This window comes from Dasypus novemcinctus, chromosome 8 (assembly GCF_030445035.2).
Source record: "Dasypus novemcinctus isolate mDasNov1 chromosome 8, mDasNov1.1.hap2, whole genome shotgun sequence".
Classification (NCBI taxonomy): domain Eukaryota; kingdom Metazoa; phylum Chordata; class Mammalia; order Cingulata; family Dasypodidae; genus Dasypus; species Dasypus novemcinctus.
The window spans coordinates 80,329,210-80,342,463 of NC_080680.1; the positions used below are offsets into that span (position 1 = coordinate 80,329,210).

The 13,254-nt window shown below is 41.8% G+C and overlaps 1 protein-coding gene across 2 annotated transcripts in view; it reads left to right on the top strand.

Moving 5' to 3' along the window:
- Nucleotides 1–13,254, top strand: part of LOC101438270 (phospholipid-transporting ATPase FetA-like) — a 216,293-nt gene that overhangs the window by 195,541 nt on the left and 7,498 nt on the right. For both annotated transcript variants that reach the window (XR_011649425.1, XM_058302050.1), the window contains exons 16-23: nt 271–436; nt 2,187–2,375; nt 3,092–3,207; nt 7,675–7,839; nt 9,824–9,935; nt 11,117–11,222; nt 11,607–11,754; nt 12,288–12,471. Coding sequence is in view for 1 of the 2 variants with exons in the window: in XM_058302050.1 (XP_058158033.1) it covers nt 271–436; nt 2,187–2,375; nt 3,092–3,207; nt 7,675–7,839; nt 9,824–9,935; nt 11,117–11,222; nt 11,607–11,754; nt 12,288–12,471 (1,186 nt within the window). In the remaining variant the exon portion in view is untranslated. The remainder of the gene's footprint in view (nt 1–270; nt 437–2,186; nt 2,376–3,091; nt 3,208–7,674; nt 7,840–9,823; nt 9,936–11,116; nt 11,223–11,606; nt 11,755–12,287; nt 12,472–13,254) is intronic.

Below are 13,254 nucleotides of genomic sequence, written 5' to 3' on the forward strand. Positions count from 1 at the left end.
TGGGCTAGGAAAGGAGTAAGAAGTGTCTGCCAGGTGGTGCTCAGTTTGTCTTCTATGGGATGGATCTTTTCTAGCCAAAGTGAATTGATGGCCCAAGCCAGAGCTTCAAAGGCTTTAGAAAGCAGTCCAGTACCTGTTCCATTTATCTTCCCTTTCTCTTCCCATCTTCCTTGAGAGTTCTCATCACATTCCAGAAATTTGCCTCCAGATTGACCTTCCATAAAGTATCAAGCTGCTGCTGAAACGTTTATTCTGACTTTTGTGTTCCAGAAAATAGAAAAAGTCGACTTCTCCTACAACAAACTGGCTGATCCCAAGTTTTCATTTTATGATAAGACTCTGGTGGAAGCAGTGAAGAAGGGAGATTATTGGGTACACTTGTTTTTCCTCTCACTCTCATTATGTCATACCGTGATGTCAGAAGAGAGAGTAGAAGGTGAGGCGAGGCCTGAGTCTTCATGAACTGACACTATGTCATATAATCTAGCTGTTTGTAAGTGGGGGTGGTTTGATATGATCTATAATGGATTAATCTAAGAAAGGACTTTCTAATAGAGTGTTTTTCTGCAATGGAATGGATGGTCAAGATAAATAGTGAGTTCCTTGTACTGGAGATATTCAAGTAGACAACAATCTCTTGGTTTTAAAGAAGATGCAGTCGTTGAATAGAGGTCAAACTTGGTGCTATATATGGAACTTTTGATCTTGAGACTCTGCAATATTGTGTCACAGAATCAATCTGAATTATTCTCAAGATTAACCCCACTGTCTCTAATAAGACTTCCTGGAGGACAAGTTCAGTCTTCCTCATCACTTCACAATGTAAAGATATCCCCACCTTTCCTACTTTCTTTATTAACCAAATATAGCTATGTCATCCATGAGTTTATCAAAAACTTTTAAAAAACAATGAATAAGAAATGGCTGACTATAAATTAAGACTTTTTTTTAACAAACAAGAATTTAGGCAATAAATTGAATCTCATCATTTAAAACCAGTGCACTCTTAAAATATTACCAATAGTAACACCTACTGTTGGTATATCACTTTACAGTTTTACAAATTTCTTTCCTTTACATTATCTTCCCAAATCTTCACATAACTTTCTGAGGCGTAGAACAAGAAAAATGATCCTGGTTTTATAAAGAAGGAAATTGAAGTTAACAGATATTGACTTGCCTAAAATCCAAAGATAAGAAAGAGAAATGAGATAAGAACTCAAATCTCATGACTTCTGACCACATGAGCTCCCACCCTACCACATGCCTCTCCAGGCTTGCCTTTTCAACAAGTTGCTATTACTTGAAACATGTTTAGCCTTGTCATTGTTTACTGCCTTTAGTGACAGGGTAAAAAACACACAAGAAAATATCATTCCCTGGTAGATACATCTTATATCTGACCTAAAACTATACTCCTCCTGCCTATGTTATTCACAAGAATAAGACTGATGATGCTTAACTGTCTTAAAAAATAAAATTGACCTTAAGAAGCAAAATTTTCCAGAATATACCTCAGTTGTGAGGGTATTGCAAAAGAGGGATTCCAGAAATGTTTGAGTAATACCAGATTGAAAGACTGATTCAATAGAGTAAGTTATTTAACCTTATAGGGTGAAGGTTTCAAAGGCAACAACATTCAATCATATATATTTTTTATTGTTTACTAAACCATTATCTCATTATCCTTTAGCAGTGTTCAGCAAAGTGTGGCCAATGGAATGCAGACTACCTTATGCTAAGACCATCTGTGCCTAAGAATCACCCAGGAAACTTGTTTAAAAATTCAATTATCTGGTTCTTCTCATAGATTTAGTGACTTCTGGATGTAGTAAATTTGTAGTAAAAAATGTTGGAACCTGCATTTTTAACAGGCTCCCTAAACCATCTTGACCCCCTAAAGTTGAAGAGTAACTTCTATGTTTTGTTTGTTTCTGTATACTTGTATACCATGTACTTCGGTAATACTAACTCAGGTCTGTGAAATGAGTTTAAAGTACTGGAAAGAAAAAAGACTGAGGTGTTCTATGCAACTGCCTTTTAGGGTCAGTCTTGTAAGGAAGTTTTGAAAGATGACCCCTCCTGGGCTCCATCTTTCTGTAAGCCACCGGGAAGACATTGTCACTTCTGGTGGACTTCAGCTGCACATCTCTGTGGGCTCTGGCTGCCCTCTTCTCTCCTGTCAGGTGAGCTGGTATACCAGGCTCAGTCCCCAGATGAAGGTGCTCTGGTCACTGCTGCCAGGAACTTTGGCTTTGTGTTCCGTTCCCGCACGTCTGAGACAATCATCATGGTTGAAATGGGGGAAACCAAAGTCTACCAACTACTGGCCATTTTGGACTTCAACAATGTGCGCAAGCGGATGTCTGTTATTGGTGGGTGCGCCTCCTAGTCGGCCCTCTCCCTTTTCTTTCTCTTTCATACCCATTTGCATGTTGACTTTCTCTTTTATCTCCCACCCGTATTCCTTCTCGCAGTACTGTACCTCAAATACAATATGCAGTCATTCCCACTTTCTCTTTCCCATATGCTTATATTTTCTTTTATTTCTCTTATATACATATGAGGCTTATACATATGTGTACCATACACTAGGGCTCTTCTTTAGGACTTGTTAGCCATCTCAAAGCCAAGAATAAAGCCAGGGAATAAATCCATTAAACCTGAACATGGAGCAAGCAAGGGATTGGGAGGGATTGGGGGCAGACATTGTAGGGCAAATTCATAATACCTTGCTCTCAATTAATTTGGGGCTCAGAATGAAGTGGAAGAAGGTAATTCTTCAACCCTAGTAATTAGGTGTGAGTTTTGGAATGGGACTTGGAATTGAGAAGCTAAATGTGATTCTGCATCAAAGTCTTATACAGATTATATTGAACCCATGGAAGAGCTGGTTCCGTAAATTCCTCCCTCCTCTCACCAGCCTTCACTATATCATGTATCCCTTGTGACCATTCATGGAATGCTTAGCCCCTAAAGGTAGGAGAAACAAAGCCATGGAGAACAGCCTCCTGCCATTCCTCAGTGGCTTAGACAAGTTCTGGTAACAATCAGCCTATATAGTTACTTTGTTTAATTTGCTCGTCCTCAGTGCGGACACCTGAAGATCGAGTAATGTTGTTCTGCAAGGGTGCAGACACCATCATCTGTCAGCTGCTTCATCCATCCTGTAAACCCCTGAGAGATGTGACCATGGAACATTTAGATGTGAGTGTTCAGATGCAGGGGAGGGGCACTGTGGCTGGTTCTGTGTGCCTGGGTATGTGTCCACATGTGTCTCTGTGTCATTGTGTTTCTGTATGTGTTTATATTGGTGTCTGTGTCTCTTTAATTGGTGGAAGAATAAAGACTACCTCATTCTGTGGGATCATCACTGACTACATCACCAACATCTGTATAAAGAGTTGGGCAGACCAGAACCCTAAAAGCATGGCAAGGATTATGTCTGTAGGAGCACTGATCACTATCATATAGTTCCCTCTGGAACCATGGGCAGACCTGGAATTTGCTTTAGAATGTGGTCTCCCGACCCTTACAAGAGGCCCTACCCAGTCAGCCATGTTGAGAAGAGACTGCTTTTAGGGTATGAAGCAGAAAACACCAGGCCTGGTGCTTGATACCTCCCACTGCTGTCCTAAGAGTTAGATTCCACAAGACACCTTCCCTATCCCCATTCCACCCTAATTCCAACCCCCAGGATTTGGGATGTATAAGAAAGAGAGTGGCTCTAGCCTAGTGACACTAGAAAGGGATCCAGACTCTCTCCCAATCATGAGACCCCTGTGTCTCCCCAAGGAAACTGTGACATAGACTTTTCGTACCTTAGTATAGTTTTGCCTCTTCTGAATTTTACATAAATGGAAATATAAGAGTATGAAAAAAACTGGGCCAGAGACCCACTTCTGTGGTGCAGATCACTTCCCAAGGGCCTTGGTGTAGGGAACAGTAAAGTCACCAAAAAGCCTCATATTTTTTTTCCTGAATCTGGGTATACAAAGGGTTGAGGAAACAGTGAGGTTACAGGGAATGGTTTGGGGTGGGGGAGATCAGAAAACTATTTCATAAAAGAAAGAGACTGGAGAAAATGCAAATTTACTAGGCCATTTTGACTTGACTCTACATTAACAGATGGTCAGAAGTCAGAGAACAAATGGTCAATAAGCACATGAAAATGATGCTCAGCATCATTAATCAATAGGGTAACGCAGTTTCAAACCACAGCGAGATACCACTTCACACCTACTAGGATAACCAAAATAAAAAATATGTTCAGACATTAAAAAGTGTTGGCAAGGATTAAGAGAAACTGGAACCCTTATACGTTGCTAATGGAAATGTAAAATGGTATACCCCCTCTGGCAGTTCTTCAAAAAGTAAAACATAGTTACCACATGACCCAGCAATTCCTTTTCTATGTGTATATTTATAAGTATTGAAAACATACATCCACCAAAAACCTTTACATGAATGGTCATAGCAGCATTGTTCATGAAAGCCAAAAAAGGGAAACAACCCAAAATTCTATCAGTAGATGAATAGATAAATAAAATGTGGTATATCCATACAATAGGATAGTATTCAGCCATAAAAGGAATACTGCTACATGCTACAACATGGGTAAGCCTTGAAAACATGCAGTGAGAGAAGCCAGACATAAAAGGCCACATATGTGTGATTTCATTTATATGAAATGTCCAGAATATGCAAATCCATAGAAACAGAGAGTAGATTAGTGATTACCAATGGCTGGGGGAAGACAGAATAGGGAGTGACTGGTAGTGAGTACAGAATATCTTTCTGTAGTGACAAAAATGTTCTGGAGTTAGTGAATAGCAATGATTGCACAACTCTGTGAATATGCTTTAAAAAAACACTGCATTCTACACTTCAAAAGGGTGAATTTTATGATATGTGAATTATACCTCAAGTTTAAAAAAAAAGAGAGAGAGAGAGAAACGTTCTATACAGGAGAGCTGGGTACCCAGAGGCCAAAGAATCTTTTATAGGCTAGTCAGAAAACTTATCTTTAAACCATTCAGAACACATGAATTCTCAGATAGCCCTTCCACAGACTGGCTTCAAAGGGAGTCAAAAAACTGTTTCAGATCTTTCTACCTGTTTTTTTGCTACCAACTTTAACAGACACTTACCACCTGACTACATTAAAATCTATTAACCACTAATGACAAACCTGTAAGAGTCAAGCTATAACAACCCACACGTGCAGAAGCACAGCTCCAGGTCCTCCAAGTCAGGGATCAGCAAATAAGCCATACAGGTAAAATGTGGCCTACAGGCTCTAGTTTGCCCATTCTGCTCTAAAGAGAGAGAGAGAAACACAAGAGATTATATTAACACATGCTGCTAAATTATTTGTTGGATTAATGAACAAATCTGTCAGTGTATTGTTAAACTTGTCAAGTTCTCTTATCAGTATACTATGCAAAACCAGTTTCTGCCTCTATCAGGTCCTTCTTAAGTCTCCTGATATCTTCTTTCAGGCATCTTTTGCATAGCTTAGGCTGCCAACAGTACAGGACTTTGAAGAGGTGGCAGTCCCCACATATATTGCCTTATGTTAATTTTACTGACAGCTAATATCAAACAGTCAGGAGTTACACAGGGAACTAAGAGTAAAATATCAAGATGGTAAATTCTATTTCTCTTTGCCCTTATAATGCCAACATGAATTATTTTGCAACTTGCTATAAATGATAATGTAGAATTTTGTTCCTGTACAGTTCTCAACATACAAAATCTGTTTCTAACCCCTCATCGATTGGATACAAGTTCTGCCTAAACCATCCATTCTAGCCCAGTCCTCTTCATGACCAACAGTATACTTCCACAAGAAGGCTGGCCATGGTTGATTAGGGTATATCAGTGGCCAAGGAGTATAAAGATGACAACTCACCTAGAGAACATTTGAGCTGTGTCCTCATTAGCACTACCACCTATGACTAATCAACTGAGACAACAAGCTATAGATGCACACACAAGTTTGTCGTGGGTAAGGTGCTCATTGAATACGTGAAGGAAGGGGGAGAGGAAAATAAAAATGTATTCTTGTAAAAAATAATAGCACCTGTAGCAGTTTGATAATGTCTATGAGTTCCAAAAATAGATATGTTCCAAAAATGGATTATGTTTGTAAACTGGTCTATTCCTTGGCATATTATGTTGTATTGGATTCAGAGGTTTCATTCTTACTTGATTAAATTTATGATTAAGGCTTCGATTGGGCCACATGGGTAGGATGTTCTGTCCCCAAAAACTACACAGCAGAGCAGAGGAGTTAGAGTTTTGAACTGGTGCACAAAACTCAGCAGAACACAGAGGAATAGAGATGGCTCCATAGACACAGCAGAGGCCCCAGGGAAGAGAGAGAGCCTGAGAGTCTGCAACTGACCTTGTGGAGAGAACAGAGCAGCTGAGCCTGGAGAGAATCCAGCCCTGGGGAGAGAGACAAAGCCTAGTGAGCCTCATAGTCTATAGCTGACCTTGTGGAAAAACTAGAGCAACTGAGCCTGGAGAGAAATGAGCCCCGGGAGAGAGATGATCCTTATCCCAGCCTGCAGCTATTGGAATACGCAGGGACCTGGAGCCTTAAGAGGAAGAGGAAGACTAAACCCTCACAGACATTGCCCACCATCTTGTGTCAACACGTGACAACAGACTTTGGTGAGGGAAGTAACTTATGCTTTATGTGGTAACAAAGCTTCTACCCCAAATAAATACCCTTTTATAAAAGTCAACAGATTTCTTGTATTTTGCATCAGCACTCCTTTGGCTGACTAATACTGTACCTTTGATTATTTTTTTTTTTAAGATTTATTTTTTATTTATTTCTCTCCCTTTCTCCCCCCAACCCCTCCCCCCCGCCCCCGTTGTCTGTTCTCTGTGTTCATTTGCTGCGTGTTCTTCTTTGTCCACTTCTGTTGTTGTCAGTGGCACAGGAATCTGTTTCTTTTTGTTGCGTCATCTTGTGTGTCAGCTCTCCGTGTGTGCAGCGCCATTCCTGGGAAGGCTGAACTTTCTTTCGCGCTGGGCGGCTCTCCTTACAGGGCGCACTCCTTGCGTGTGGGGCTCCCCTACGTGGGGGACACCCCTGCCTGGCAGGGCACTCCTTGAGTGCATCAGCACTGCGCATGGGCCAGCTCCACACAGGTCAAGGAGACCCAGGGTTTGAACCGCAGACCTCCCATGTGGTAGATGGACGCCCTATCCACTGGGCCAAGTCTGCTTCCTGATCTTTGATTATTTTTCATACTTTATATTTTTTACTTTACTATTCCCTTCATGCTTATACCATACTCATCAATATCCTCTCTATACAGGATAGATTACTATCCCAATTTAATAGGCAAGAAACTTAAAAGACTTGATTATTCTCAGAGTCAGACAGCAAATTACCTAACCACAGCTAGAAATTAGAAACTTCTGTCTCTCAGAAGTACTCCCCAATTTTACCCCCCAGCTATGCTGGCCCCATCCTTGGGACATTTTGCTGAGAAAACTCAACAATTGCTTTCTGCTTAGGCTAGGTACTAGCCCAATGGTACTAGCCATTAAGCCTTATTTTATAGACAGACAGGGACTCAGATTTGTCTGTCATTCTCCTAACTTAGCCTTAACTCAGCCCAGTCCTGCTAAATTAGCATGCGTGTCTTCCAGGATTTTGCCAGTGAAGGACTTCGCACTCTCATGGTAGCCTACCGAGAGTTAGACCATACATTCTTCCGGTCCTGGAGCAAGAGGCACTCTGATGCCTACCTGTCTTTGGAGAATCGTGAAGATAAATTATTAAGTGTCTATGAAGACATCGAAAAAGATTTGATGGTTAGTTTGAAGAAGCCAGGGATAGGCTTGGGGCAGGGATGGAGGGGTGTGGCAGGCAGCAGACTTTGAAGTGGATTCCATTAGATAGATAGGTGTAGGCTCTCTCTGAGAGGGAGGAAAGCACCAAAGTTTTGTCTGGGGAGGCTGGATGCTGGAATCCAAAATGATTCAGGATATCCTGGATCTTCAAAATCTGTAGATAATTTTAAAAATAATACTCTGGTTTTAATTTTTATCTTTCTGGCAGTGTTTCTTATCCCAGAACTGCTTATCAGAAGTTAACTAGTCTTGGAGAAATAGGGATCTGAATAATACACAGACTATATAATCCAGAACTAATTAATAGAGTAATCAAGACTAAAGTATTCTCTTATGCATTCAATATATTTAAGTGCTGGGCACTGTTCTAAGCCCTGGGCATGTAACAGTAGACAAAATGGACAAAAATCCCTGCCCTAATGGATCTTATAGTCTAGTGATGCAGGCAGGGTGCAGACAATAAATAAATAAACAAGTAACCTACATAGTATATCAGATGATGAAAGCATTATGGCAAAAAAACAAATCAAACCAGGAAGAGAGATAGGAGTGTCAATTTGTGTTGTTTTTTTTTTTTTTTTTTTTTGGAGAAGGCAGAGCCCTGCTTTCTATTTTAAATGTTTCCTGAAAAGGAGACATTTGAGAAGAGACCAGAAGAGGTGGCAAGCCAAGCAAATGTCCAGGGGTGGGAGGAGGGAGTTGATTAGCTTTCCAGGCAGAAGGAATGGCAAGAGCAAAGGCCCTCAGATAGGAGCATGCCTAGCTTGTTGGTTGAACAGCACAGCAGCCAGTGTGGCTGGAACAGTGTATGTGAGGGGAAAAGAATAATAGGAAACAAGACAGAGAAATAATAGGGAGTCCTCATAGGCCACTATAAGGATTTATAGTGAAATGGAAAATCATTGAAGAGTTCAGCCAGACAAGTGATGTGATAGCCTTTGCAATGATAATTCTTAAAAAAAAAAAGAAATCATTCTGGCTGCTGTGTTGAGATTATACTATAGAAGAGCAAGGACAGACTCAGGGAGACCAATTACCAGGTTACTGCAGTCATACAGGTGAAAGATGCTAATGGCTTGAATCAGATAAGAGTGGTAGAAGTGGTGAGGCATGGTCACATTCTGTATTATTTTTTAAGATAGAGCCACAGAATTTGCTGTTGGATTGGATTAAAAAGCCTAAGAGAAAGAGAAGTTAAGGATGATCCCAAAGTTTTGTTTTGTTTTTTTACCAAATTGATCCAGGCTAGTTCTTCTATAAAAGAGAAATTACTGATACCAAATGGGGGAATTTGGAGATCCCAGAGTTCACAAATCTCCTCCCATAGTCAGCTCTGTGGTTAGCATTTCTAGACTATCCTTCTAGAAGCCTAGCCAAAATCAGGCAGTACTTTGTCTATCTGTCATTTACTCAATCTCTCAGTGGTTCTGCCCACCCCTGTGGTTGGCACAATTGGAGTACTGTAGAAAGAAGGCATGGTGTTGGACCTAAGAACTCTTAATCTAGTATGGCAAAAAGCCTTGAAAACCTTAGAGCAACCCAGTGGATATAAGTGAGTGAAGTACACCCAAGCCCTTTTATCACTGAGGGAAAAATCAAACTGAAATACAGAAATCCCTTGTCTGGGACACACCACTTTTGGAGACCAAAGCCAGGAAGTGTGCTACAAAGCAAGGGGGCATTGATGTGAAGGTGTGTTGAGAAACAGAGACTTCGGGTTTAGAAGTAGCTTCATGAATGACTTGGGCAATCCCTTCCCTTCTCCGGTCCCTAATATTCTGTTTCCAAATTTGATTTCAAGGTATGATTGGAAAGCTGTGTGTGTTGAGAGACAGAATGTGGTCCTCATGCTAGGTCAGAGCCAGCTGACAGTTCAGTTGCTGGGTAGCACTAAATGCTGTGACTCTTTTCCATTTCTTCACTCACCTGATATCTCTATTCGAAGCTGTTAGGGGCCACAGCCATAGAAGACAAGCTGCAGGATGGAGTACCTGAGACAATCATCACCCTGAACAAAGCCAAAATTAAAGTGTGGGTTTTAACTGGAGATAAGCAAGGTAAAGGGGTGCTCCTAGCCCGACAGATCATCTTCCCTGTCCACCTTAGCCTTTTCTTGACAAATACCTTGTAATTCAGGTTGACAGGACATTTTCACTCCCAGTCTTGTATACAAATTGCTTAGCATATGATGCTAGATGCTCTGTTAAGCGTTAGAGACACAAAGATGAATCAATCAGATATGCTCCCTCTTGTCTAGATACTAAAAAGCTAAAACCTTTAGAGCTGTCTTTGTCTGTAGTCTCACTGTTGTCCCAAAGATTCATTCTCTCACCACATCCAACCAAGTCTGAAAATCATCTTGATTATATCATCACCCCAGATCAGCCTTTGACTGTACTTCTACAAAAACTTCTAAATTAATGTCTTTTCCCTTATTAATTTCACCACAGCCTACATACAACCAGCAGCTTAAGTTTCCTAAAATATACTACATCCTAAAGCTTCCTAAAATAGGACTTTGGTGACTCCACATTGTAAAGGTCAGGTTCCTCTGTCTAGCCTTCAATGTCTTGATAATCTGTGGCTACCTACACATCTTTATATCCATCCTAAACAAACCCATTCCTACTCTAGTGTCTCTGTTTGTGTTGTTTTCCCATTTGAAACGCTTTCCCTTTACCCCTCCATAAGCTTTAATCCTTCAAGGCCTTCCTCCAAGAAAGTTTATGTGACAACTGCAATCTCTCCTCTGAATTATGATGCCACTTGCTGTCATAATTCAGGACTTAATTTTTTCCCTTAGTATGACTTTATTTCAAATTCTAGATTACTTGATGTAAAGGAAGGAATACAACTTAAACTTATCTCCGTCTCCCATAAAATCTAGCAAAGAAATGAGCCCAGTACTGTTCAAAGAAATACATCCTGATTGCCTGAAGAAGTGGATACAGACTAGAATTGCTTTAGGAATAGGGGTAGGCTTTGCAGAAAAGACTAAGCCAGAATGATCCTAATGATTGATAAGTAACTCACAGGTCTATACCGGTAGACAGTCACCTAAGAATGTTTGAATAATGTCTCCACTGACTGAACAAACATACTTTGGCTGCATCCATGGCAACTGTGGACAAATGACCTCTGCATCCCACTGTTAGAGCTTATGTGCCTGTATACTAGGAAGACCCTGTCCCAACTTACAAACAACAGCCAAAATGAGACCTGTGTTCTTTCCCTACAGAGACTGCTGTGAACATTGCCTACTCCTGTCACATGCTTGAGGATGAAATGGATGGGGTGTTCATCATAGAGGGCAAGGACAATGAGACTATTTGGCAAGAACTCAGGTATAGATGGGAGAGCTGCCACAGCCAGTCCCTGGACCCTGTATTTCCTATGCATCTCTTCCCTCAGTGGGACACCCCACCACCAGAAGCAACAGAGAAGAAGTGGAGCAGGGGAAAACAAGAAACTTAAAATATTTGAGGGAACTTTATAGAACTTTGTAGACATTAGGTCTAAAGAAGAAAATGTGAGGGATGGAGAAGTGTGGCATGTGATGGTCAGGGATCTAAGGAAGTGGCAGATTTCAGTGGCACTCGAGTCTGAGTTCCTGGCTGGTGCTTTCCAGAGGCCCTATACCCACCTTGTCCACTATCACTTTGATACCTCATCTTTCCTAAGTTCTGGGGCTTCAGGTCAGAGTCTAACCAACTACTCTTGGCTTTCAGGTCTGCAAGGGACAAGATGAAACCTGAGTCTCTACTGGAAACAGACCCAGTAAACATTTACCTCACCACAAAACCCCAAACACCCATCAAAATACCTGAGGAGGTACCCAATGGCAGCTATGGCTTGATCATCAATGGCTACAGTCTGGTGGGCAACACAAAGCTACAACTCTCTTCTCTTCTTGCAAGGAACTGTCTTCCTAGGTTCAACCCAATTTAGGGAAATTACAAGACCCCTTCCATATTCCATGAGCCATCCTATTTCCCTTCCCTTCAGGTGCCCTTACCCCCCAGATACCTTCCCCCAGGCTTCTCTAGGCAGATATAAATGAGGAAAGAGAAGCCAAGGACATATTTCTTCCTTAACCAGATTCTTCACCACTGTTTATGTCACTTAGGGGAAAGGGAGAAGCAAGCAGAACCAGGTTCTCTAAGAAGTCACTTGGCACATAGCAAAGTCAATTGATTTGCCCCAGAGAGGCACCCTTTAGATCAGGTTCCCTTTAGAGGCTGAGTCATATGTGAGGATGCCTAGAACCAACTTGGGGATAGTCTCACAGGAATGGAGGGCCTTGGGAGCAGCTATGCCTAACCTATGAGTGGAGGGATAGGTCCCGGGAAGGTTCTGCCCTGAGAACCTTTTTGGGTAACCTGAAGTGTGGCTGTGTCCTGGTGTTGCAGGCCTATGCTCTAGAAGGAAACATGGAGTTGGAACTGCTACGTACAGCATGCATGTGCAAGGCAGTGATCTGCTGCCGGATGACACCCCTTCAGAAGGCCCAGGTGGTAGAGCTGGTGAAGAGGTACAAGACGGTGGTGACACTGGCCATCGGGGATGGGGCCAATGACGTCAGCATGATCAAAGGCATGTGAGGGGAGGGGGACAGTAACCCCAGCCTTCCTCCTGGGCAAAACTGATTTGGGTGGCACTATGTTGCTGGCCCACTCTCCTGCATATCAAATGCATTATACGTTTATACTGCTTTGCAGGTACATTCATGCTCCTCTGCACCTGCACTCGCACTTATTTACACTCGCATACATTAGCCCATATCCACAGTCATGCATGCACATTCAGATTCATGCACTTACACTTGTTTACACACAGACACACATGTCTCCCACAACACACGCATACATTCACAGAACGGTCTATGCAGTTACCCTGCCATCTTTCTGAAATGGCATTGAAGCCCACAGAAAGGACCCCTGGGCATGAGTTGTAGTCTGTTACCTTATTGAAGGGTGTGGGCCTGAGTGACATTAGCCGAAGACAAGGCTGCTCAACCAGGAAATTTATTGTCAAGTTCAATGCAGGGATATTATCCTCCCTGAGGCAGGGTTCCCAAGGGCTTGCCTTGGCCTACTGAGGCTGGAGGAGAACAAGTGACTTACTGATAGCTTTGAACCAATAGAGGTAAATGGCTGAAATTCCTGCTTTTAATTTAAGATGAATGATGTTAGCTTCCAGGAACTCATGGTTCTGTGCAATGCGGGCAAACTCTAGAGGTCCTCTAGTCCAATCTCTCCCCACACACAGGAAACACTAGCAGATATTCCATTCTTGGTTCAATGCTGAGAAGCATTCTTGCTCTCTTTCCAAGTTTCTAGAACTACTCAGATTTTTAAGCATCTAGAGGTTTCAGTT